This window comes from Protopterus annectens, chromosome 12.part0 (genome assembly GCF_019279795.1).
Source record: "Protopterus annectens isolate FY-2018-M chromosome 12.part0, PAN1.0, whole genome shotgun sequence".
NCBI classification, from domain to species: domain Eukaryota; kingdom Metazoa; phylum Chordata; order Ceratodontiformes; family Protopteridae; genus Protopterus; species Protopterus annectens.
Genome location: NC_056746.1, coordinates 5,525,601 through 5,551,453, shown reverse-complemented (window position 1 = coordinate 5,551,453; position 25,853 = coordinate 5,525,601). Strand labels below are relative to the sequence as shown.

General features: G+C 43.2%; 1 protein-coding gene across 1 annotated transcript in view; it reads right to left on the bottom strand.

Annotated features, from left to right (window-relative positions):
* ARL6IP1 (ADP ribosylation factor like GTPase 6 interacting protein 1) overlaps positions 1-23,501 on the bottom strand; it is a 301,643-nt gene extending 278,142 nt beyond the window's left edge. The window contains exon 1 of the mRNA XM_044089045.1: positions 23,250-23,501. Within this exon, the coding sequence (XP_043944980.1) occupies positions 23,250-23,285 (36 nt within the window). The 5' untranslated portion in view covers positions 23,286-23,501. The remainder of the gene's footprint in view (positions 1-23,249) is intronic.
* Positions 23,502-25,853: the final 2,352 nt, after the last annotated feature.

Below are 25,853 nucleotides of genomic sequence, written 5' to 3'. Positions count from 1 at the left end.
CTCAAACAAATGCCCTACACTGACCATCTAAAAAAAACCTCCAGCTTTACTCCATAGCATATCGCCTACTCAGAGGTGATCTCTGCCTACCATATAAAGCTATGTCAAACCCAGAGATGTTGGACATGCTACACCTAAAGAAATCCCAATCCCTCTGAGCTACAGGCTCTAGGGACCTAAACCTTGTCACCACAATAAACAGGACATGCTGGAGGGATAAATTCCAGTCCCAGAGACTTCCCATACTCTGGAACAGGCTACCCATCTATGTCAAGCAAAGTTCTTCATTAGCACTCAAGAAAAATCTTGATGAGTGGATGGGAAATAGGAAATACACCCCGGAGATCACTTCTGTGTGTCTGCTCGACAGTGGCACAGGAAAATAACTTTCTTGGGTGGCATAAGCCAGGGAACCTTGTTGGATAGGCTTACGTAGGCCCTTGGGCCGATAGCTAGTACCTACTTATGAACCTATAAAACAAAGGCTACAGCAGTAAATTATGTACTCACTCATGAACTGGTTCAGTAATACCCATACTTATGAGGGCCTATGATGACCTATTTAGAAGTAAAGGGTTTTGTTATGGCAATTAAGGATATGTGGAGAGAGATTAAACAAACAAAGAATAATATAAAAACTGAGAAAATGAAAGCTCGTTTACTAATATGGATTGCAAAATACAAGCACTGAAATTGTTAGTCACTATACAAGTCAGACTTTTTTTTATCAGCCAGAGGAAAAGGTGTGGACAATAACAGAGAGTTGAAGAAATTTATCTAGAAGAAGAAAAGCGAAGAGTTAAGTGGGATGAGTTGATTCATCCAAAAGAACAAGGTGTATTAGGATGACCTGATATGAAAGGAAATTTTAGAGTTGCACAGTTATGGCTCATGTTAAACACAAGCAGTGTCTTGCCATAATGTTCCCCCTGTGTTGTAGATCTTCATACATTCCTTACATATAGGACCTTGGTTCCGTCCTTGGAACCGATCCGGCCAATACACAAGCTCGCGCCAACCAAAAACTCTTGAGCAGTCCTACCCATAGTGCCCCATCTCCTCCTCCTCTTCAGATCAAGTTTGCCCACCCAGTAAAGACAGTAGAAATAATGGAGACAATGCAGGCCCTATCTGAGCACATAGCTTATCAGGCAGACAGGACCAAATGATCCACCAGGAGTCATTAGGTAGAGGGATAAAGGGCGGGGAGCAAGTAATATATGAAGATTTACAACACAGATGGAACATTATGGTAAGACATAACTTCTTTATCTGATGTTGTAAATCTTCATACATTCCTTACATATAGTAAGTACAGGGTCCCCAGCTACTTTTGTCCTGGGTGGCCCTATGGAAGGATCCTCCTGAGCACCACTGAGGGATGCTCTTTCCATGGAGGACATATCCAATTTGTATTGTGTGATAAAGGTATGAGGGGATGCCCAAGAGGCCGCGGCACAGAGGTCATCCATAGAAGTTCTGGAGTGAAAAGCCACGGAAGTGGACACAGACCTGGTGTAATGAGCTTTTACTGTAGCAGGTAAAGATAACGGGTTCAGAATGTAGATAAAGGTAGTGCAGTCTCAGCCATTTTGATAAGGTGACTTTAGAAACCGCTATATCCAGTCTAGGGCCTGAGAAGGCAATGAAGAGCTGGTCCGACTTTCTGAAGGGTTTAGTTCTGTCTAAATAAAGACGTAGCTGTCTATGTACGTCTATAACAGGTACAACTGGTATTCACCTCTATTCGAAAGATTTGGAAAAAAGACTGGTAAATCAATGGTCTGGTTTAAGGTCAAATTTGAGATAACCTTGGGTAAGAAGGAAAGGTTAGTTTGAAGCGATACTCTTTCCTTGTGTAAAATCAAATAAGGATGGTTAACACTCAAAGCCTGAAACTCTGATACCCTCCTAGCTGAGGTGATGGCTAGTAAGAATAGGGTTTTCCAGGATAAGAACTTTATATCGCATGCATCAGAAGAATCGAAGGGTGGACAGGTTACAGAAGAATTGAAGGGTGGACAGGTTAAACACTGTAGAACCAAGGTAAAATTCCATAGTTCAGTTGGAGTTCTAATAGGTGGTCTGAGGTGTAGGACTCCTTTCATAAAGGTCTTACAAAGATGGTGGGTCACAAGAGAAGAGTCGTTAAAGCGGTTATGAAAATTGGAAATGGCTACAAGGTGTACAATAACAGTTGAGGCTGCTGCTCCTGCATGGAGAGGAGTTAACAAGGTAGTCCAAAACAGTATGAACTGGCATTGTGAAGGGGTTTAGCCCAAATAACAAACCTTGTCCATTTGCTGTGGTAGAGTTTTCTGGTGGAGGGTTTATGGGAAGCCAAAACGATATTTCGGACAAGTGAAGATAGACTTGTTTGCCTGGCAATCACAGAAAGTGGGGAAACCAAGCTGTCAGCTTGAGGTTGTGCAGGCTGGGATAAACCAAACCTTGTGGATGAGATAAAAGTCCTGGGGTTGGGTCCAGGATCCACAGGCGGTAAATCAGGTGAGGCCATAGCAGGGGGAACCAAACTTGATGGGGTCAGTAGGGAGTAATGACAATGACTTTGCTTCTCAGCCATTGCACTTTTGTCAGGAACTGCAGTATGAGTGGAATGGGGGGCATACAGTAGACCTAGGGGCCAATCGTGAATCATAGCATCTCTCGGCGACACTCCCTGTGGGGGAATTAGGGCGAAGAAGCTGCTGCAATTGTGGTTTAAGGGGGAGGCAAATAGGTCACAGCAAGGCTGTCCCCAACGACGAAAAATTTGAGTCGCTACTACAGGGTTGAGGGACCACTAGTGAGGAAGCAGAATATTCCTGTTCAGTTTGTCTGCAATAAGACTGGAATTCGTGGGAATGTGCATTGCTAGTAGAAAGCGGTTGGAAACTATCACCCATTGTCACACTCTTAGGGCTTCCCAGCACAAGGGATAGGATCTGGTTCCACCTTGCTACTTGCAGACTACTGACATATTGTCTGATTGGATAGCAACTGTTCCAGACGGGAGAGCTGACTGGAATGTTTGCAATGCTAAGAGTACCGCACTCAGTTCTAGGACACTGACAGGTAATTTGGCCTCTATGGGGGGACCAAGTGCCTTGGACAATCCTTCCTTGAAAATGCCCCCACCACCCCATCAGGGAAGCATCCGTGGTCACTGCGGCATTGGGCTGGGCGGGGAAGAAGGGTCGACACCACAAATCTTCTTCTGGCTTCATCCACCAAATTAGATCCGGTTTGCAATGGTCTGTAATGCACATTGGGTAAGACACTGGTTGTGTTACGAGGGACCAATGACATGATTGTAGCCATTGGAGTATCCTCCTCTGGAGTCTTGCTAGAGGTACTAGAGGGATTATCACTGCCATGGAGCCCAATAGTTGCAGGACGTGTCGAGCAGGAACCACGTTTCGAGATAGTACTATCTGAAGCGGAGACCTTAGTTTTTGAAGTCTGTGTAGAGGTAGGGCAGCAGTGCAGGAGACTGTATCGAAATTTGCCCCAATGAACTCTACGTTTTGAGTCGGAACCAACTTTGACTGGTCTAAGTTTGTGGAGATTCCTAGATTTCTTACCAGATGTTGGGTGTAGGATAGGGATTGGTGGAGAGGACTCCTGGCTGGGGCGGTAAGAAGACAATCATCCAGGAAGGGAAAAGTACAGTTTTGTACCTACCAAGATGTTCGAGGATCCACATTGCTGCAGTCCTAACCATTGGGTAGTCCGCTGTCCAGTCGGCCCGAATACCAAAGTATATGGCTGACGTCGGTCAAGGCGCATTAGACTGACGTCAGGACGTCAGGGTACTAATGCGCATGACCGACGTCATATCCTCAGTCTTTTCTTGCCCCAGATGTCAGAAGACCCTAAAAAGACAAGGCCAAAACCAAAAACACCAAACACTCCTGCACCAAAAATAAGTACAATATATACAAAATTACAAGAGTATAACCTCACCCACACAACCACCCCTAAACACAGAGGGGAAGGAGGGAGGGTAAATTGGACTGTAGCAATGTGGATCCTCGAACATCTACATTTATGGTAGGTACAAAACTGTACTATGTTCTTCATTCCACATTGCTGCAGTCCTAACCATTGGGTAGAATCCCAAAGCAGAGGTAAGGGAGGCTGGCAAATCATAAGGAAGCAGGAGCTGTCAACATGCCTTGCAAAATAGCTGTGGCAAAACCAGCCCTAGATTTAGAGTAGAGAGGAAGGTGGTAATGCTTAGAGAAAGTATGCACGAACTCCAAGTAGCTGCCTCCAAAATATCCTTAGTTGCCACTCCCTTAGAAATGCTGTTGAAGTGGCAGTAGCCCTAGTGGAATGAGGCCTAATCCCAGCTGGAATCTCCTTGCCATGATGGGAATAACAAAATGCAATGCAAAACCCAATCCACTTAGAAATAGTTTGTTTTGACACAGGCTTGCCCTGAGAACTCAAAGCAAAAGAAATAAACAACTGCTGAGACTGCCTAAAATCCTTAGTCCTGCTTAAATAATAACGCAACTGCCTGTGTACATCTAAAGTGTGCAAAATCTTTTCCCCTTATTTTGGGGATCTGCATAGAAAGTAGGCAAATGAATAGTTTGGTTTAAAGCCACACTAGAAACCACCTTAGGCATAAAAGAAGGATTAGTACGTAATGATACCCTATCCTTATGGAAAATCAAAAAAGGGTCTACCGCCATAAGGGCCTGCAATTCAGAAACCCTTCTTGCAGAAGTAATGGCCAACAAAAAGCAGTCTTCCATGACAAGTATTTCAAGTCAGCAGTAGCCGAGGCTCAAAAGGTTGTAGAGTAAGTTTCTCCAACACAAAATTGAGATCCCAAGCAGGAGTAGAAGCTCTACGTGGGGGTCTTATATTCTTTGCCCTCTAAGAAATTGCTTGAACAAAGGATGCGAAAACAATGGTGGGTCACAATCATAGTGAGCTGAAATTGCTGCAGCATGAATCTTAATGGAAGAGAAAGACAAACCTTTGTCCAATAACTCAGTAAGATATTGAAGAGCCACACTCAAATTAGGCTCAGAAATCTCCAAATTCTTTGCTGCACTCCAAAATAAAAATCTCTTCCATTTTTCTGCGTACACTTTCCTTGTACTAGGTCTTCTGGCTTCCATAATCACATTCAAAACTTGTTGAGGAAGTTGAGACCTGCTGTGTTTCAAAACAGAATATGCCAGGCTGTTAGATGAAGAGAGTGAAGCTTGACATTGAGTAGATGACCGTCCCTCTGAGACAATAGGTGTGGAATCAAAGGTAAAGGCCATGGAGGCTTCCTTACCAGACTCCTCAGTAATGGGTACCAGTGTTGCGAGGCCAATCTGGAGCTATTAAAATCATCCTTGGCTTGTCTTGTCTGACCTTTAGGAGTACCTTTGGGAGAAGAGGCAGAGGTGGAAAGGCATACACATGAAGATTTTTCCAACTGAAAGAAAGAGCATCCACTTTCCAAGCTGTGTGATGAAACCTTTTCGTGCAAAACTTTGGCAGCTGGTGGTTTAGTGGAGAAGCGAACAGATCTATGTCTGGAGTTCCCCATGACACTGTCAATTTCGAAATACATGAAGATCCAGTTTCCACTCGTGGGGATCCATGATTTGCCTGCTTAACACATCTGCTAAGGAGTTCTGTGCTCCCGGCAGAAACCTTGCCTGAAGAGTTAGTCGCAAGCTGAGCGCAGTCTCCCATAAAATCATTGCTTGCCTGCATAGAGGGTAAGAATGTGTTCCCCCTTGTTTGTTGATGTACCACATGACAGTTGTGTTGTCTGTTAGAATCAACACCTGCCCTGGAAGAAGTAACTCCTTGAAAGCCATTAATGCAAACTGGACTGCTAACATCTCCTTCATGTTGATATGTAGATGCTGTAGTCTGGCAGGCCACTTGTCTTGTTATCCACTTTCCATTCAGATGAGCTCCCCAAGCTATGTCTGAGGCATCTGTCGTTAGAATCTGACTCGCCTCTGGCCGGGTCACAGAGAGTCCCTTGTTTAGGTGACATTCCTGAGCCCACCACAAAAATTCCTTTTGAATGCAAGGTATTATTTGAATGACAGTGTCCAAATCCTGGCAGTGCTGTGTCCATACATTTTTGAGATACCATTGCAGCTTCCTCATATGCAGTTTGGCATTGGGAAGCACCAGAATACAAGATGCCATGAACCCTAAGGCTTGAAGGACTGTCCTTGCAGTCAGCCCGGACTGAAGAGATAGTTGATGGAAGTAAATGGAAAGATTCTTTTGTTTGTCCGGGGTTAAAAAGGCCATCTGGGCTGCTGTATTCAGTCTCACACCCAGAAAGCACATGTCTTGAGAGGGTACTAGACTGGACTTTATTTCGTTCACAGAATACCCTAGGCATCTTAGCACTGCTATCACATATTCCAAATGCTGTAAAAGTTCTTCCTTTTCTTGAGCCAGAATCAGGCAGTCGTCCAAGTAAGGATAGATTTGAATTCCTTTTAGCCTGAAGTAAGCTATCACTGGAGCCAGAACCTTTGTGAATACTCTGGGCGCAGTAGATAAGCCAAAGGGCAATGCAGAGAACTGATAATGGGAATTTCCAGCTCGAACACGCAGATACTTCCTGCAACTTAGTCTGATAGGCACATGAAGGTAAGCCTCCTTGAGATCTAAAGTTACCATCCAGTGATCTTTGCCCAGCAGAGGTAAAAGCTGTTGTAGCGTCAACATTTTGAACTTGGGAATGTCCAGATAAGTGTTGAGGATAGATAAATCCAAAATTGGTCTCCACGTATCCCCCTTCTTTGGTACTAGGAACAGGCGAGAATAAAATCCTAGGCCCCTTTCTGGCACAGGGACTGGCTGAATGGCCCCTATTTGGAGTAACAGAGAAATTTGCTTGTGAGCCTCTTTTCTTTGCAGAGGAGGAATGTCTGGCATGCCTTTGAAAGGAGGCAAGGTATGGAAATAAAACCTGTAACCGTGGTGAATGATATCCAAAACCCATCTGTCTTGGGTAATTAAATCCCAATTTTCTTTGAAAAGAGCCAGCCTTCCTCCCAAAGGTGCTGCCAGACGAGAATGTACTGGCAGCTGAAAAGGCAGGTCATTGGGTCTGTTTACGAAAGGACTGACCCCTGCCCTCACCAGAAGTCTGAGCAGGTGAACTCCCTGTTCTAGGCCTAAAAGAACCTTGAGCTCTGCCCCTACCACGTCTAGACCTACCCCTAGACTGGGAATCATAAGCAGGATATGTCCATCCCTTAGTAGTCCAATTTCTACTAAACTTGGAGGCTGCACCTGCAAAAATCTTTAACAGTTTGCATAGACTTAGCCTTGTCCTCCATTTTCTTTAAAACTGCTTCCACAGGCGAACCAAACAACACGTCAGACTGTAAAGGAGCATCCAAAATCCTTGTCTTAACATGCTCAGCTAAATTCTGATCCCTCAACCAGGCGTGCCTACGAAGAACAGAACCAGTGGCAGCCACCCTCGAGGAGGCCTGCACAGCATCAAAACCACATTGCAATGAATGCTTACCCACCTGTTCAGACACATGAACTAAATCCTGCAACTCTTTACACTCAATACCTTCCGCCAGAGCATCCACCTTAGACTTCAATTGTGAAAGGAGATAATTTTGATATTTTAACATGTGAAACTGGCAATTCAACGCCCTCATGGCTAAAGTGGAAGAAGTATACACCTTCTTTCCCCATCTATCCAAAGCCCTTGCCTCTTTATCAGGAGGAACAGGATTTTTAACAACAGAAGCCTTAACACCTTTAGGCCCCTGAGAGACAGTTTCTGGGTCTGCCCTAGGACTCTTAAAAAGATACTTATGAGCTTCAGGCACCCTATAGTACCTATCCGGTTTAACTGGGGCAGGAGGCAAAGAATCAGGGTTCAGGGAAGCCTCTGCAAAACATCTTCCACCACATTCAGAACAGGAGGTATAGCTAAAGGCCTATGCTGGGGTAAAACAAGAATTCCCTAAGCCTCTTCCTGGAATCAGAGAAATCCTGACCTTCCCATTTAAAATGCTCCCTCATGGAATGCAGAGTCTCTGAAAATGAAAAATCCTCAGGAGGAGAAGCTGAAGGAGTAGAATCATCCACATCAGAATCAGAATAAGGAGGAAACTCCTGCAAGTCTTCAGTCAAGACTCAGAAGCCTCGAACACTGCTCAAAACTCTCAAACTCAGGCTCCACCCTAGGCCTCTTATCAGGAGGGGGCATAGAACCTCTAATCATAGTAATCAAATCCTCTGCCATTTTAAGCATATGTTTCTTAGGCAAAGATCCTGAAGAGCTAGGAGAAACCCCCACTGAAGTTAAACCTGGCCTGCCTCTCAAAGAAGCCTTGGAAACAGAAGGGAGGCTCTAACCACCTTAGGAAGAGAGGGAAGAACAGCCACCTGAGAAGCCCCTTCAGCCTGGCCTACCTCCTGAGAGGACACATCCTGTAACAGTAAAGTCTCTCCCTGAGACTCCAAAGAAACTCCTGGCAAAACCTCCGGCTCCACTGAGCCTTCTAAAGAACCGACGTCCGGGACTGCCGGTTCTTCCACTCTAGGCTTTGCTGCTTTGTCCTTGCGCTTTTTGGACGAAGCGTCGTTCGGAGCATCCGACGGCATTTTATAATTACAACGCTTCCCAAAACTAACCTGGCACAGTCTAACCTTCTCTTAATAGTGCGTTTGTTAAATCTAGCACAAGAGCGGCATCCAACAACGTCGTGCTCAGGCCCTAAACAAGGTATACACAAGGTATGGTAATCCCTATGAGGTATCTGTTTCCCACAAGAAATACAGTTATTCACTTTTTCTGACATCCGGTTAAATACTGAGGCAAGAAAAAAACAAAATATTCCCCAATGGGGTACTTAGCCAACTTTGATTCGGTCTGAAACTCCGACTTCAGAAAATTTCAGAACGCCAACCTGCACTCGCAAAACTGCTTCTGCATCGGACCATGCGGCAAAAAAGACTGAGGAAATGACGTCGGTCATGCGCATTAGTACCCTGACGTCCTGACGTCAGTCTAATGCGCCTTGACCGACGTCAGCCATATACTTTGGTATTCGGGCCGACTGGACAGCGGACTACCCAATGGTTAGGACTGCAGCAATGTGGAATGAAGAACATCTCTCTGAATCCTTGTAGTCTCAAGTAAGCTGCTACTACTGTCATGCATTTGGTAAACAGTCTGGGGACCGTGGAGAGACCAAAGGGCAGTACTCGAAATTGGTAATGACTGGCTCATCCGGAAGCGTAGGCATCTCCTGGATCGTCTGTCCATCTTTATGTAGTAATATGCATCCTGGAGATCTACAGAGCATAGCACATCCAGTCATCCTTCTCCAGGAATGGGAGAATAGACCAAATCGTGACCATCCAGAATTTTGCTTGTTTGACAAACTTGTTCAGTACACAGAGATCCAAAATTGGTCTCCAGCCCCCCCCCCCGCCTTTTTTGGCACTAAAAAGAACCTTGAGTAAAATCCGGATCCTCTCTGATCTGGTGAGACTAATTGGATGACTCTTTCCGATTAGCTTTTTAACTTCTAGGGATTTATCAGCTTTTTAACTTCTAATGCTGCTGCATCCCTCTGACTGGGTGGGATGTCAGGGATTTGCCTTACAGGTTTGGAGTAAAGGTCAAAGGGGATTAGATAACCTCTGATAATTATACTCTGCACTCCTGAATCTGATGTTATCGATTACCAGGCCAAATGGTGCAGAGAGAAACATCCTCAGACTGCCTCCAGAGGCAAGCAATCGGGCTGCTTCTCAGGAGCGCTGGTAAGGCTGACCAGAGAAGGAATCTCTGGAGCCCTGGTTTTGCGGACCCCCTCTGCCTCGAAAGGGGAGTCTCCTAGAAGAGTTTCCCCATCTGCCCCAGGGGGATTGCTTGGCACGCGTGTCCCAAAAAGGTCCTTGGGATTTCTTGAACCACATTTTCCCACCCCTTTGATTCCTGGAGTAAGATCGCTGTGGGGTTGAGAAATGTATGCCCATGGTAGATGAGTCTTTCCATCCTTCTCACACCTGGCTAATGTGTCCTTAACCTGCGAGCCAAAGAGGGAGGATTCGTCAAGAGGAGCATTGACAAAGGAGGACTTGAAAGGAACCACAAAGTCACGCAGTTGCATCCAAGCGTGACATCTCATAATGCCTGAAGTGGCAGCTCTGGCTGCTCCTTTGGCTGTGTGTGCTATCAACTGCATGGAGGAGTTGGAAATGGACTCTAGGGTGGCCAGCTGAGAAGCGGCCTTGTCTCACACCTCATCAGATAGTACCTCAGCCAAAGCACCCGACCAGTTCTGTAATCAGGTCCCTCAAGAGACATGTAAAATGTGCCATGTAATTCAGAGACCATATGGCAAAGTTAATTTCCCTTGTCTATCGTCCGGGACTCCCTGTTCAAAGGATGGACAGTAGAACTTTCTTCCGCTACTACTTTCTTAGTGGCCACCGCCACAACCATGGAATCTACTGCTAAACCTCTGGACCAGTGTGGATGGTCTTCTGGAGGGGAAAGAATTTTAAAAGGCCTCCAGGGAATTGGCTCACCATTGTCAGGGACCTTCCAAGCCCACTGAATAATGATCTTAATTAATTAATCTGCGGGGGGGGGGGGGTCACCCAGGAAGTAGACTGCTGAGCATGGAAAGCTTGCAAGAATACGGACTCCTCAGTAAAAGGGTTGATGGGTTTCCAGTCACCCTTCTGTTTTAGAATGTCAAGGTAGGAATTGAGCAATTTAAGTAATGTTGGACTAAATGAGAGCTGTTGTAAAGAAAACATATGTAACGTATAATGCACGTGAATTACAAAAAAGTTAAATGTTTTTTCTTTTATATTAATGCAGGTGTGCTTACATTTTACATTATAGTTTAAAAAATTAAATTTGACTAGAATTCCAAAACTGCTTTACAATAGCTGATGCAGAGTACTATTCCTTAGTGTTGGACTAATTAAATGGAAATTCTAATGAGAGAAATGTGATTCCTGCAAAGATCTTAACTTACTATTGACATATTTTAGAAAACTTAAAATGATGTACTGTCAGGAGACTGGACATCATGGGTGGTTTCACACAAGGCAGGAACAAAACCACAAGACTGAAGTTAAAACCCGCTCACAACTTGTACAAGACACTTTGTGGAATATAAAACAACCAAAACTAAAAGGCTTAGACTGATAAAAGGGAAAAAAAAAAATCTAGCCACAAATTCAGCAAAAACAGAGGAAAGTGTTACTAATCCACAGGCATGCTAGCAGACCTAAAAACTAATTCAGCAGCATTCATTTAAACATTTTTATACTCCAGACAGTTTAGTCCCCAAATTAAATCTAAGCTGTTGGGAAGTATAAAATGGCACGCTTGACGATTTCTATAATGTGTTTTTGGAAATGCCCCATGTTATTAAATTGGGTCTTGCAGGAAATAAATGCATGAATTTGGCCACGTTAGGAAATTACCCTCAGACTTTGGATTAATGTAACTGATCAGAACTAAAATAATTTTGCTAGATCACATGTTGGCCACTAGAAATTAGCAAAAAAAAAAATGAAAACCTGTGGGACAGGCCACTTGTAAAATTCATAACGTCTGAAATACAAGATCTAGATTTAACAACAGAGAAGGAGTCTCAGAGAAAAATATAGGACTTATGATTCAGTGGTCTTTCTGTAATGCTATTAAACTTCCATGTTTGACACCTAAGAGTTTAGAGCTTGCCTCCATAATGTGTGTGTATGTATATATATATATATATATATATATATATATATATATATATATATATATATATATATATATCATATATATATATGTATATAAAAGACAGGTAAACAGGAGGGGATAGGGTCACAAACAGTAAAGTAACAAAGATGGATAATCACACACTACAAACAGGAGGCGTGGGCTACACAAAAACATAGGGTGGATAAATGGCGACAGGGAGAAGTGAACAAAATGCAAGGGCTGGCTTGTGGAGTAAAAGGATGGCGCATGGGCAGTATGCCAGCTCCAACTGGCCCAAATGGATGTCTGATCCAGATGTCATGCAAGAGATGAAAATGGCTGCTGATGGATGAGTCAACCTGCTCTGGTGGCCTAATGACAGGGGCCTGGCAAAAACATCTGCTATTCACTCATGAAAGGCATGGAGGTATACAGCCAGTCAACCACAGTGTAAGTTGTCTTCTGTAGCACATAATCAAGTGAGCAGAAGTCCTTAAGGAGGCATTCCCAGCACTCTCACCTGCCATAGCAGGCTGCAGGATAAGTGCCTGTGGCTCATCATCATCCTCACCACCACCACAGGAAGATTTCCTACAAAGAGACAATGAATACAGTATACCACAGTAGTGAAATGCAGTGTCACATGAACCTAACCGCATCACAAGTCTCTGCTTCCTCCTGTGGCAGCCAACATGATTAGCTTCCCACTCTGACAATGCTGAGAGACACAAGGGACAAAAAAAGCAGTCTCACAGAGGTACTGGTGAGACATCTACTGCGTAACTACACTCTCACCTACAGATGCACAACAGACTACCTGCTATGGGCTCATAGCTTCACAACTAAGCAGCAGCCTGAGAACTGAACACCTATGAAGTACCTCAATATGCAGCAGAGCCACCAGGCACAGTACATAGATGGTTCACCACAATATCCCCCTTGTATATCCTGTTATCTGTCAAATAAAAATGTTCTGAGTGTGACAAAATAAACCCAAGTGGTATAGTAGATATTTGAGCTGTTACTTTCTATGTAGCTTTGTTCTCATTTGTGACACTGCAACATACTACTGGGTGCCAGGCAGCAGCATTTATCCCCAGTAACTGCTGGTTTACAGACATTGTTGTCCCAAGTATCTTTGACTGTTGCAACTCTGAAGATTTCCATGTGCCATTTTCTATTATGCATTTTTCAACTTGCTGTTTATGTAATTTATGACTACAGAAATGTTCAGTGTCACTCAGTTTAAGGAGTTCAGAATGAGATACAAATGTGTGCCTTCATTTACATGTTGAGATAAGGTCATCTACATACCCTACTTTCAACACCATTTCTCTCAGTGTTCCACAGAGCTAACTGATACCAGGAACCACAACCTGTCTGTGGGTAGCAGTCTGGCACCAGTGAGTCATGTACTATGACAGTAGCTTAGGAAACACAGTATTTAGTCATCAATACCAACTTAAGCAAACACCAACTCAAACTGTGGACAAATAGGCACTCAGTTTAAAAGCACAAGGTTCATCACAAGACAGTACACATCAGCCAGTTGTGACCTGCAATATCACAGCAGTTATGTACTCCTCTATATTTTCTCATACGTTAAACCTTCTTATGGCCACCAACAGCCCACAAAAGCTAAAAACATTATGCTATCATAAACAAACAGTGATATAAAACAGACCACAGTGAAAACCATCAAATACTAAAATGCAATAAAACAAAACTAGAAAAGAAAACAACCTCCTCTATCTCTCAAAAGGCATTCAAAACAGTTTCATATCCTCAACTGCTCCAATCCCTTTCCTCGCTAGGATTCACCTCCCTCCCCTTCCAAACATTCAACTGGTTCTCCACCTTCTTGTCAAATCATACTCAGTTAAAATGGCACTCTTCCTTCTACCCCAATCTGCCAGGGTCCACAGGAGTCCAGCAAGGTTCCTTCCTTTACACCCTTCATAAACTACATTGTCTCTGCCACGTCACTCTTGCCCAATATGCTACTACTACTCATATGCTGCAACAGCTATATCCTCACTACAATGCATTACCAAGGAATCTCTCACCTCCAATGAACCTCGGCTCACCCATTCTCATCTAACTAAATTAATGCTCTTCACCCATGACATTTCTGATCCAAGTCCAGTTTTTCTACCATCTCCTTCCAAAATACTCAAAACAGAACTAGAGTTAGTTTCCCATACAAAACTTGGAGTGCATTTGCTGTTACCCATCGATTTGTCCAAATTACATTTGAATACGGTAAGGAGCATTTTAGCTTTATGTAGAGTAAAGCTGGTTCCACAGAAGCGGTGCGATACATACCCATACCTCCAACACGTTCTATTTACGTCGAAGAAAAGGAGCGAAATCTCCCAAATAGGTCTTTATGCCACCCTCTGTACTTGTGAATGGGTAATAGGTCTGACAGGACAGGGTCTTTTGAGGCTCTACACATGAGGCACAACTCGCCTCTCAGTAGCCTGTATGATACAAAGAGGAACCTGGTTTTGATACAATCTACACAGCTTGTGCAACTTACACCCATGATTTTCTTAGTGAGAAAGTGCTATTGTCATTCCAGTTGTGACAAGTCTTTGGACAAGTACAAGTCCAAAGTGAAATTAAACTCAACGACTGACCTAATGAGTGTCAAATACAATGGAATGATTACATCCCTGTACCGGGATGCCATACCTTTAGATACAAGCTGTGCAGTAAAAAAACTCCTGACAATAGTGGATATATGCTGATCAAAGGACAGTTTGTTGTTGAATAGGTTCCCCAATGCTCAACCATGGGATCAATTTTCAGGAGGTGGGCTGTCAATGTGCTAGTTACAAGGACAGTCTTACTTGCCAAAGGATACAATTATACATTTCTTGGCATTTAGTTTTAGTGTGTGGCTTTGACACCCGATACTCACTTAGGACAGGCCTTCATGGAGGATCACAGTGTTCTCTGGGGAATTTGTAACGGCATCAAGTTTTTAATCATCAGAAACCTTGGTCAGCCATAAATCCTCTGCATCAGCTCTGAACTCGAGAAGTAAATTCCAAAGAGGAGTGGCCCAGGGGCTGAACACTGAGGGGGTACACAGCTGGTGGCAGGTCTTTTGGAAGATGTAGATCTGCCCACCCTTATTTCCTGCACGCTTTTTGGGAGACAGTTTGGCTGAGTTACATTTTACTTGGACAGCTCCTCAGATACCAGAGTGTGGAATGGTGCTTAATGCCTTTACGAGGTCCAAATATGCAGCGTATATGGATATGCCATCAGCCATTCCTACAGTATCTTTTAGAAGTTTCCAAGGTTAAGTAGATAGGATCTGCCTTGATAAATCTGAATTGGCTTGGGTCAAGGCTGTATATTCCCTGTATTATTTTTTTTTTTTTTATTAATTCCATTTTTCTATAGGCTAACAGAGGAGGCTGGTCGGACTTATGGGTCTATAAAATTACCCAGGTTCACTGAACACCCACCTTTGTGCAAGGGAATCACTGTTACTGTCCTCCAGCCATCATGCATTTTGAGGCCAATTCTGAATAACCTCTGTAAACAGTTTGGCACGTCATGTTTCACACTAACCAACAGGCAGCCTGGTATGTGGTCTGGCTCCACAGAAGTAGTGTTCTTTGCCTTAGCTAGCACCTTGAAGACTTGTTCTTGGGAGATCTGAGAAGGTTATAAAATGCAGGAATATGATCTGAAAATACTGGAAGGGAGAGGGGGGTGAAATTTTATCTACTACTATCAAAACAAATGTAGCTCAAGATCCTCTGTGTCAGAGTATGTGACATTATATTAATACATGACAGTACCCTTGGGAAAGAGGTCTATCCCCCAGAATACACCTCCTAAAAGTAGAATCAATGGTCAGGGATATGGGAATTTTGTTGACAGTAACATGACCTCTGACCACCATGTGTCTACTCTGGTGAGAAAATCATTTTATGTTGTACAACTTACACATGACAGCATGGCATCCAAGTCCAAGGAGGTCATTGTTCTGCTGTACTTGGCTCTCAGACCAGTTATCTAGTACAATACACCCTTCAGCATTTACCAGACTAGGCAGGTGCAACAAGTTGAGAAACCAAAAGGACTACTCTCAGAAAAGAATACAGGGAGTAAACAAAGCCATATCCCTGTACTCTCCTACAGACTGCTGTTTGACAAGCTATACCTAGCCTAAAAGGCACCCTTTGATCTCGCACCAATTAATTCACTGTACATCTGCAAATAAAAGAAATTAGCAACAGAAACACCCATTTTAAGGACCTAAAACTCATCTGAGACAAACAGGACATGTTGGAGGGACAGGTGTGTGTCTCAAAGATTACTCCTTGCCTGAACAGGCTTCCTATCCATGTGAACCAAAGCTCATCCATGACCTCACTTGAAATGCAACTTGGACCAAAGGATGGGAAGCATAACTTTACCCCTTGTTTGGCACCCATGTCCCTAGTGGACAGGGGCAGCCTGTGAATGCTCGATTTGTATAACCATTAAGAATCCTTGGGGCACTGACATTAGCAACACTCTGTTACTAGGCTATAGTTCCAAGAGCCATTTTAAGCCTAGACAGATTTAACAATCTAGGATTTACTATTAGCTCTGTGCTGGGCAAAGTTTGAGGTTTCTAACATAATTAAAATGTTTTGTGATTATCCTTCACTTTGATGCTATTCTGGCCTCATATCTGGCCTCATATCTGGCTTTGATTTATTTGATCAGGGTCCAGAATTCCTTGTTTAATTTAGGAAGCCTTTTTAGCCTAGAGAATTTAATTTATTGAGTACGAGGATTTCTTCCCTTTTTCACTGCAACAACGCGTTTACTTTAGGGATCCATCACAGGAGTTTATTTTTTTAACTTCTCATTTTATCTATTTCTGAATGGAACAGTCAAACATGCAACTACTTACATGCGCATAGAATTCTGCGGTACAGAATTCCACATAAACAGTGAGGTTGTGAAAATGGAAGGGGAGTTTGAACCTAGCCAGATCACTTCGTTTTAGCGAGGTCGGACTCTACATGACCTCTGAATACAGAGATATGGGAAGTTGTTTCAAGCTTTAATCAAATGAGAACGTGACTGATATGTGGTCTAATTTGACCACAGAAGTCACGACTGGTGGGGATTAAAGCTGCCCCATACTGATAAGGACCAGATCCAGGATTCTGTCATTCTGGTCAGGGTGCAGACAAACTGGTCCACAGAGCTGTAATCCAACACTTTCTGAGCATACATGTTTGAAAATATACATATCCCAGTTTATGGAGGAGTGAGTAGTCGAAGTCTCCAAGGAGACCAGTGTTTAGCATGACACAGCAGAACTCCATAATGGTTAGGCAGGAGGTGCGGGCCAAGTGGGGAGAGAGAGAGAGAGAGAGAGAGAGAGACAGAGACAGAGACAGAGAGAGAGACAGAGACAGAGAGAGAGACAGAGAGAGAGAGAGACAGAGAGAGAGAGACAGAGAGAGAGAGAGAGACAGAGAGACAGAGAGAGAGAGAGAGAGAGAGAGAGACAGAGAGAGAGAGAGACAGAGAGACAGAGAGAGAGAGAGAGAGAGAGAGAGAGAGAATCCTATATAGTTAGCTATAATACGATACAGGGTATTGTTAACAGTAACTTGAAGTTCGTTAGCTTGACTAGCATGTCTTGAGGTGAATTTTTAAGAAAAAGGTGGTACCAGTGCCTTTGTTGGTTTTGAACCAGGTCTCTGTGACTAAGTTTCCAGAGTAAGGAGAGCTTTGTAAAATAGTGAAGTTTGTGTGTGTGTGTGTAGGGGGGGGGATCTCTCCTTATACCTTACCTTATCTGTTCTATTTTCCCCAACTACCTCAAGCTCCTCTATTTCTTTCTAAACATCCCTATTTTTCTCCCTTTTTTACCACCTCTCTCTCTACTTCATACTTTATCCTCCTTACTCCCTAGTCCTACGTGCACATAATTCCTTTGCTCATCACTGCTCATCTTCCATACATCTGCTTTCTCTTTTCCACACTCCCCCCAAGTGGACTGTTACCAGCTCTCGGTCTACTTCATACTCTATATCCTCCTTACTCCCTAGTCCTACGTGCACATACATAATTCCTTCGCTCACCACTGCTCATCTTCCATCCATCTGCTTTCTCTTTTCCACACTCCCCCCAAGTGGACTGTTACCAGCTCTCGGTCTACTTCATACTCTATATCCTCCTTACTCCCTAGTCCTACGTGCACATACATAATTCCTTCGCTCACCACTGCTCATCTTCCATCCATCTGCTTTCTCTTTTCCACACTCCCCCCAAGTGGACTGTTACCAGCTCTCGGTCTACTTCATACTCTATATCCTCCTTACTCCCTAGTCCTACGTGCACATACATAATTCCTTCGCTCACCACTGCTCATCTTCCATCCATCTGCTTTCTCTTTTCCACACTCCCCCCAAGTGGACTGTTACCAGCTCTCGGTCTACTTCATACTCTACATCCTCCTTACTCCCTAGTCCTACGTGCACATACATAATTCCTTCGCTCACCACTGCTCATCTTCCATCCATCTGCTTTCTCTTTTCACCCCCCCCCCCCAAGTGGATTGTTACCCTGTATTTTTACTAAACCATTGTTATGGTATTTTTCACTTGAAATTGCCGAACAAGAGAAGTATGAACATTTTAAATGCTTAATAACATCTTTTTGGAGCCTTTCTCTCCGGGACTTCAATAAAAAAAAAAAGAAAGAGTTTAAGACTATCCCAGTAAGCACACAGGAAAGCAAAACATACAATGGAAAAACATTATCTGTGATGAAAACAAAGGATTAAAAACCAACACAGAACTCCTGAACATACTGTAGCATCAATCAACAGCATTCAATTAACAGTATTACATTTTACCCACTTCTAGGCTGCACACATCACAGGCATACACAACAGTAATTTTACCAATTTCAGCACTAAACTACCTAGTGTGGGGTCAGAACTCGCATTCCTATCTTAGGTTCATAGGTTCATACTAGGCTATCTGCCCAAGGGCATTTATAAGCCTAGCCCATAGTTATGTGGCTTTCGCCACCCCTTTAGTTTGAATAAAAACTATGCCTATCATTTTGCTGTGCCTCTGAAGTAATCCCTGGGGTATATCTGCAATCTCCCATCCATTGGTCAAGATTCCTCTTGAACAAGGCCAGAGAGGTGCTCTGCCTCACATGTACCGGGATTTTGTTCCACAGCATAGGGAGTCTCTGGGTGATGAATCTGTCCCTCCAGCACGTTCTATTTATAACCGTGTCAAGGTTTAAGTCTCCCACCCTTGTGGTTCTGAGGGATCTAGATTTTTTGAGGTGAAGCATATTCATCAAATCTGGGTTTGACATGGCCTTATATGTCAGGCACAGGTCACCTCTGAGCAAGCGGTATGAGACTGAATAGAGCTGGAGTTCTTTCAGTCGGGCAGCATAAGACATATTTTGAGACCCTTTATCCTTTTGGTGAGGAACTTTTGGGGCCTTTCAAGCTGCAGCAGGTGTCTGGTCAGATACATTCCGAACGGGGCATTGTACTCAATCATAGGTCTAATGAGTGATGAGTACAGGGGGACGATGACCTCCCTTGATCTAGATGCGAATCCCTTCATGATCAGGTGGGCGATATAGAAGGTTTTCCTAACTACTTTAGCAACATGAGTGTCAAACGAAGGCTACTGTCAACCTGGGTCCCCAGATCCCTGATGACGTTTTCTGTGCTCAGTGGATTGCCACCTATATGGTAGCTAGGGGTAACCTTGTTTTTCCCGAAGGATATGATTATGCATTTTTTGGCGTTTAACTTCAGGCCATGGCCCTGGCACCAGTTATCCGTTTCTGTGAGGCCCTTCTGGAGGATATCTGTGTCAGATGTGTTTTCGAGTATGGCCAGTTTGCAGTCATCTGCAAACTTTGTCAGCCATAACCCTCCTGTGTTTGCTTGTACTTCAGAAAAGTAGATGCCGAACAAGAGTGGACCCAGGACTGAGCCCTGTGGGACACCACTTGTGACAGGCTTTGAGTCTGACATGGCTCCAGCAACTCTGACCCTGTGGGTTCTGTCACTTAGCCAGTTTGCAACCCATCTTGTGATGTATGGGTTTACATTCAAGCTGATGAGTTTTTCGATGATACCTGAGTGGGGTATTGTGTCGAAGGCCTTTGCCAGGTCGAGGTAGGCTGTATGGACTGCCTTTCCCTCATCAATGGCCTTGGTGACTGTCAAAGTCAACCAAGTTTAAGAGGCAGGATCTGCCTTTGACAAAGCCAAACTGGGTTGGATCCAAAGTCTGCAAGTTCCCTATGTCTTTATTTATGAGTTCCATTATGATCCTCTCCATGGCTTTGCAGATAAGGCTCATCAAGCTAATGGGGCGGTAATTTCCAGGGTCTGTGGAGGCACCGCCCTTATGAAGTGGGACCACAGTCGCCGTGCGCCACTCCTTGGGTACGTATCCTGAGGTGAGGCTAAGATTAAACAGCTGTCCTAACTGTGGGTTTAATTCCTCGTTGAGTTCGTGAAGCACACAGCCGGGGACACCATCCGGTCCCATGGATGCTGTGTTTTTTGCCTTAGTGAGGGCAGTTCTCACCTGGGCGTTGGAGATGTTTGGGGGGTTACAATCCTCTGGAATAGATATCTCTCCTTTTGGGGAGGGGAGAAGTTTGCACTGAACCTGTCAGCCAGTATGTTGGCAATGTGTGTAGGTTCAGTAATTTTCACATCATTTTGAACTAATTCTGAGCATATCTGGGAGTTTCCTCCTAGGTTTCTAACATAGCTAAAGAAGGCCTTATGATTCTCTTTAGAGTCCATGGCGATTTTTCTCTCAAAATTTGCCTTGGATGATTTTATGAGAGCTCTTAGTTTTTTACTTATAATGATCAAAGGTGTCTTACCTTTCAAGGATTTTGCTCTATCTTGTAGTAGCTTCCTCCTTTTGTTGTAGAGCTTGTTTATAGCTGGGGTCCACCAGACTGGACGCTTGCCTTTGGTACAGAGAGTCTTAGTTTTGTTTGGGATTGCCTGATCCATCCAGTCCTGTAGGTGCTGGTAGAAGGCATTTGTAAGTGATTCAGCGGTTTGAGTAATGTTTACCACTGGCTCAGGTGCCTTAAAGGAGACCACACTAGTTTTTAGAAGTGTGAAATCGGTTTTTGAGAAGTTTTTCACTGTGGTCTTTTTTGTTTCAGGTGGGGGCGGGATGAGGACCTCCAGCGAGATTAGTTTATGATCTGATCTCACCAGTGAGGGGTATACTTCCGGTGTTGAACATTTTGATCCCATGTTCGTGATGATGAGATCAAGTATGTTTTCTCCTCTTGTGGGGATGGTGACTAGTTGTTCCATGGCATTTGAGTTTATGAACTCCAGGAATTTTTGGGTTAGAGTGTTCGGGCTTGAGTAGTGTTCCCAGTCTATATTAGGGTAGTTGAAGTCACCTAGTATGATGGTGTTTGGAGATACATTTATCCCCTCCAATGTTTTCAGGAAGGCCATGTGAGGTTCCTGAGTTTGAGAGGGTGGCCTGTAACATGCTACAAATTGCACAGCAGTCTTGCCTATGGTTAATTGCACCTGGATGGTCTCCGATGCATCGTGCGTTGCCACCAACCTTGAGGTGTGGGTGTCCTTTATGAATATGGACACCCTCCCTCCTTTCTTGGTGCTGTCCAGATTTTGGGGCCGGAACGCATGATATGAGGTGAAACCTGTTAGTGCTGGGGTGCTCTCAGGAGCCTTGAACCAGGTTTCTGTCACAGCACAGACATCGATGCTCTCCATATTGAGAAGGGCCTCGAGTGCGTGCATCTTGAGATTGAGACTTCTGGCATTGAGCAGCATTACCCTTAGTTTTTTTCCTTTTTGGTGTTCTAGGGTGGTAGGTTTAGAATTTGAGCCTTGCCTAAAAAAGGCACTATGGGGGTGGCAAGAGCCTTTGCCAATATCCGGAAGCCCAGGGGTGACAGGTGCAAGCCGTCCCTTGCTAAGCAGCGTGGCTTGTCCAGCATGTCATCCCAGGCAGACAGACATTGGATCCCCTTTGAATGACACCAGAATTTAAGCCAATTATTAAAGCTGATCATCTTATCACTGTATTGTGGCATCATTCTAGGTGAAGGTAGGATACTGCTCAAGGTCAGGGTCATACCTGCCTGGGCTACATAATCAGAGAGCTCCTCGATGTCCCTTTTCATGCCTGCAAATCTGAGCGAGCAAGCTACATAGGACCCTCATACAATCTTGCAAGCACACCAGATCTGTTTAAAATCTACACAATACTTCTTAAATACAAAGAATGCCCCTACAAATATTTTCTTACAGAAATTTCTATAAGCACAAACAGATCTTACGTTAGGCTGCCTTATTTAATTTACTTATTTTTTTCATACTGCATTTACGTGTCATCTGCTGGACAGCTACTCATTCCACATCTTTCTGAAATTATACTTATTGCTGTTGCGATCTTAATGCGCTGCAGAGGAAGGTACGTGCTGTACTCTACCCTACGTTCAAATACAGACACACACAGTGTAAAGATCAATCGGTCAACAGATATAAACCCAAGCACTTTTCCGTCCTTGTTTTCAAAATGTTCACAATTGTGTACTGCAAGACAGTTTTTGTAATGACTCGCTTGGGCGCCTCCAGCATGGAATCTTGCAGAATATGTAAATACTCCACGGGAAAAACAAAACGTGCAAACACACTGACTCAGATAAGGATGACACACGGGTTTGTCATTACTCCAGGGATACGGATACCAAATTAAGGATAAGAACAAGAAATATCTGTGACTTTTGCCTTAGGAGTACAGTGCGCACCACCAGCACAGCTGTCACACATCCTGGTTATCACTACAAATTAAACAGACAAAGGCATCTAGCACTACTCTTGATTTTAGAGAAGTTCCTCCACCACCCCACCCCACCCCACTGAAATATCAATGCTGCGTTTCATTATGTGCAATGCAGTGGAATCCCAGTCACCTTTTATCTACACGACACAACAAGGTTGATAATAAAATACCATTATGCAAACCGCAAAGGGCACTTGAAGCTATAATACTGCTATTAAATTATAAATTTCTAAGCAATGCCAGATGTAATGATAAGAATGTGTAATATACGTAAACACTTAAAACGTGGATTACACAAGCAGTTTCCACTGCGCTAAAACGCATAGATAAGCATACTACTTAACCGACACAATGCAAACAAGGTATATAAAAAAAAGAGCATAATTTGTGCAACAGCTTCCTTTCCAGACATATATACACTGATCTTACAAGATATTTATTTTCAAGATGGTCCCACAAGGCAGTGGCAAGACAAATAATTACATTAAAAACTACGCAGGTAATTCCTACTGCCTTCTGCTCAGATCGGCAGCCCCACCCACTCTGTGACAACTCATTTCAAAAGCATGAAAACATATAAATATTAAAATTATATAATAACAAAAACAGCGTTCCCCTCCTCCGCCCAGACTCACCAACAAATTCGCACTTCTGTTGTCCCCGTCTGACATGGCTGGATAGGGAATAAAGATCTATACACTTGCTGGTGTACTTAATATAATATCAATATCCAAGGAACCCACAACAGTCCAACACCAAATATGCTAACCGCACCAATAAGCCTCACGGATATACTACCTCAAACAAAAACCCAAAAGTCTCTGCAGTCTTAACCGAGAAAAAAAAAAACACACCACCCTCAATGATCTTAAAATAATGCCCGTCACTGTAGTTCGCTCCTATTGACGGCCAAGAGTAATTTAAAGAAAGAAAACAACAATTCCCATAATGCAGCAAACCACATCAAGGCCCGCGGGAAAATGATTGGTTGAACTGTAATACTTACATAAACAATATATATATATATTTGTGTGCACAGGAGGGATTTGCTTTTATTAGTATGTTGTTTATACTATGTGTTGTTTGGAAGAATGTTGTCTGTTTTAGAAATCTAGAAAAATATCATTTTCTCTTAGAAACGTAAAAATTAAACTTGATTGGATGTGTAAATTGAAACAATAACAAGCTTTAAGCCAATCAGCTGTCCCACAGTGCATTTTTAAACCCCAACAGAGAAAACAGTAGTTGCTGGTAAAGTTCGCAAGCATACATAACCTGTGTTAGTTTAGGTAGGTTACTCTGTGTATGAATGAATGCTGCACGATTTCTGCTTGTGCGACCGTTATCTTAAGATATCGTATGTGATGTTGTACAAAAAATAGGTAACTTAAGTGTATAACTCTATTGTCATCATTTATTAAGTGTAATTCACCACCTTTTCTCTAAACTTCAGCAAAGGAAGGATTAAGAGGGACAAAACTGAAATTTGAATCAAAATCGGGGACGGCTGAGAGAGGTATGCCTTCCACACAGCATCTATATACACACAGGTTAGTTTATTTGGAGTATTAAACATAGGGACACGTGAGAAAAACAAAACGTCATTAGTAAGAAATATCCATGGGGAGTCCAGTCTTAGTCTATTTTCTTTCTGTCCTGTTGGCAGTACAAGCCTGCTTCTCCACTCATACCCTCTGCTTATTTATTTTTTTAATCTAAAGAAACAGCAAGAACGAAGGTGAGATCAAGGACAACAAACATGGAACTTATGGGGAGTATATAACTTCTTTTTTGTTTCAGTGGCGGTTGGCGACTTAAGCAAGGGGTAAGGGAGGAGGGAGTGCAAGAAGCAACAAAATGGGTGGGGCTCTATTACAGCCGGTCAATGACCAAGACCTAGATGGATTCATTTTCATCCACAGGCTGTCAGTATGCATCCAGTCATTGTAACCACTTTACTCGCGTGCTTAAATGCAGTTAATAAGGTCAGCCAAAGCAAAATGGAACCCTGGGCAAGGAACTCTGTGAAGGAGTTCTCTGTTGCACACTACTGCTTTTTTTTGTACTTTGTATTGCGTTTTAGTCCTCTACCCCTGCATGTAATGTATTCCAGCTGACCAAGAGTAACAGGTTTGGAGAAATTGAGTCTAGGGGCTGCTAGGAGCCCAGATGTAATAAGGTTCTATGCAGGTCAATTTATTTTACATTTGTTAAACGGGAAATTCCAACTGGACCAGATCCATTTACAGCAGAGCCCTGGGGAGAAAAGCTCCTAAACAGTTACAAAAAAAAAAAGAGCAGCAGATTTATACAGTGTTATACAAAGGTCATGTAAATAATACAACATGGAGTTAGACATTTTGCCAATCACTGAAAATTATATAAAATAAATTGGAAAAAGACATTTTCCAGGAGAAACAGGAATTCCATTTAATGTGCAGGTGTATAATGATTGTGACAAAAAGAGGAGCAATTGCCCACTATGAAAACTAGCAACTAATAGCCAGAGTTATAGGCTGGGTTTAATACTATGGAGGGTTAAAGAGAATAGCTTGGAAATTGGAAAAAGAAGGGGAGAGTAAAGGTTAACTGATACAAGGACATAAGCAGGTGTTTAGTAGATGTGATTTGAGGGAGTTTTGGAATTGTGGGGTGGTAGAAGCAGTGGTCAGAGAATGGGGGAGGGAATTCCAGTTTTTAGCAATAATGTGGGAAAAAGAGTGCTTTGCCTGCAGTATTGTTGTTCAAAACTATCAAAAAGCAATTCCAAAAATGAAACTTAGGATTTAAATATCCTTACATTTATGTTATCTGGAAGCAGTGTCTGACTTCCTGCTCCTCCAAAGAAAGAAATTTATGTGTAGCCCTCTGGCTGCTAGATTAGGACAAAAGTAAATTTACAAATGGCTAGAATCATATATTGTACAATTGAGGATCTGGCAGAAGAAACCAAATGGAATCAAAGCCAAAATCTTAATGTGGGAACTGTTAAAGGATAATAACACAACTCAATGAAGCACTCTGCTAGTGATTATCTGCTGTCAAACACATCCTGCCAAGATCTCCACAGACAGCTACTTACTGAATACAGTGCTAATGTCTGACTGTGACGGAAGGCTACTTACTGAATACAGTGCTGATGTCTGACTGTGATGGAAGGTGGAAAGTGAAAATAAATTATGGTTAAATTGCTTCTTACAGATACACAGGAATTTATCTTCTCAGCTTACTGCTTTCCA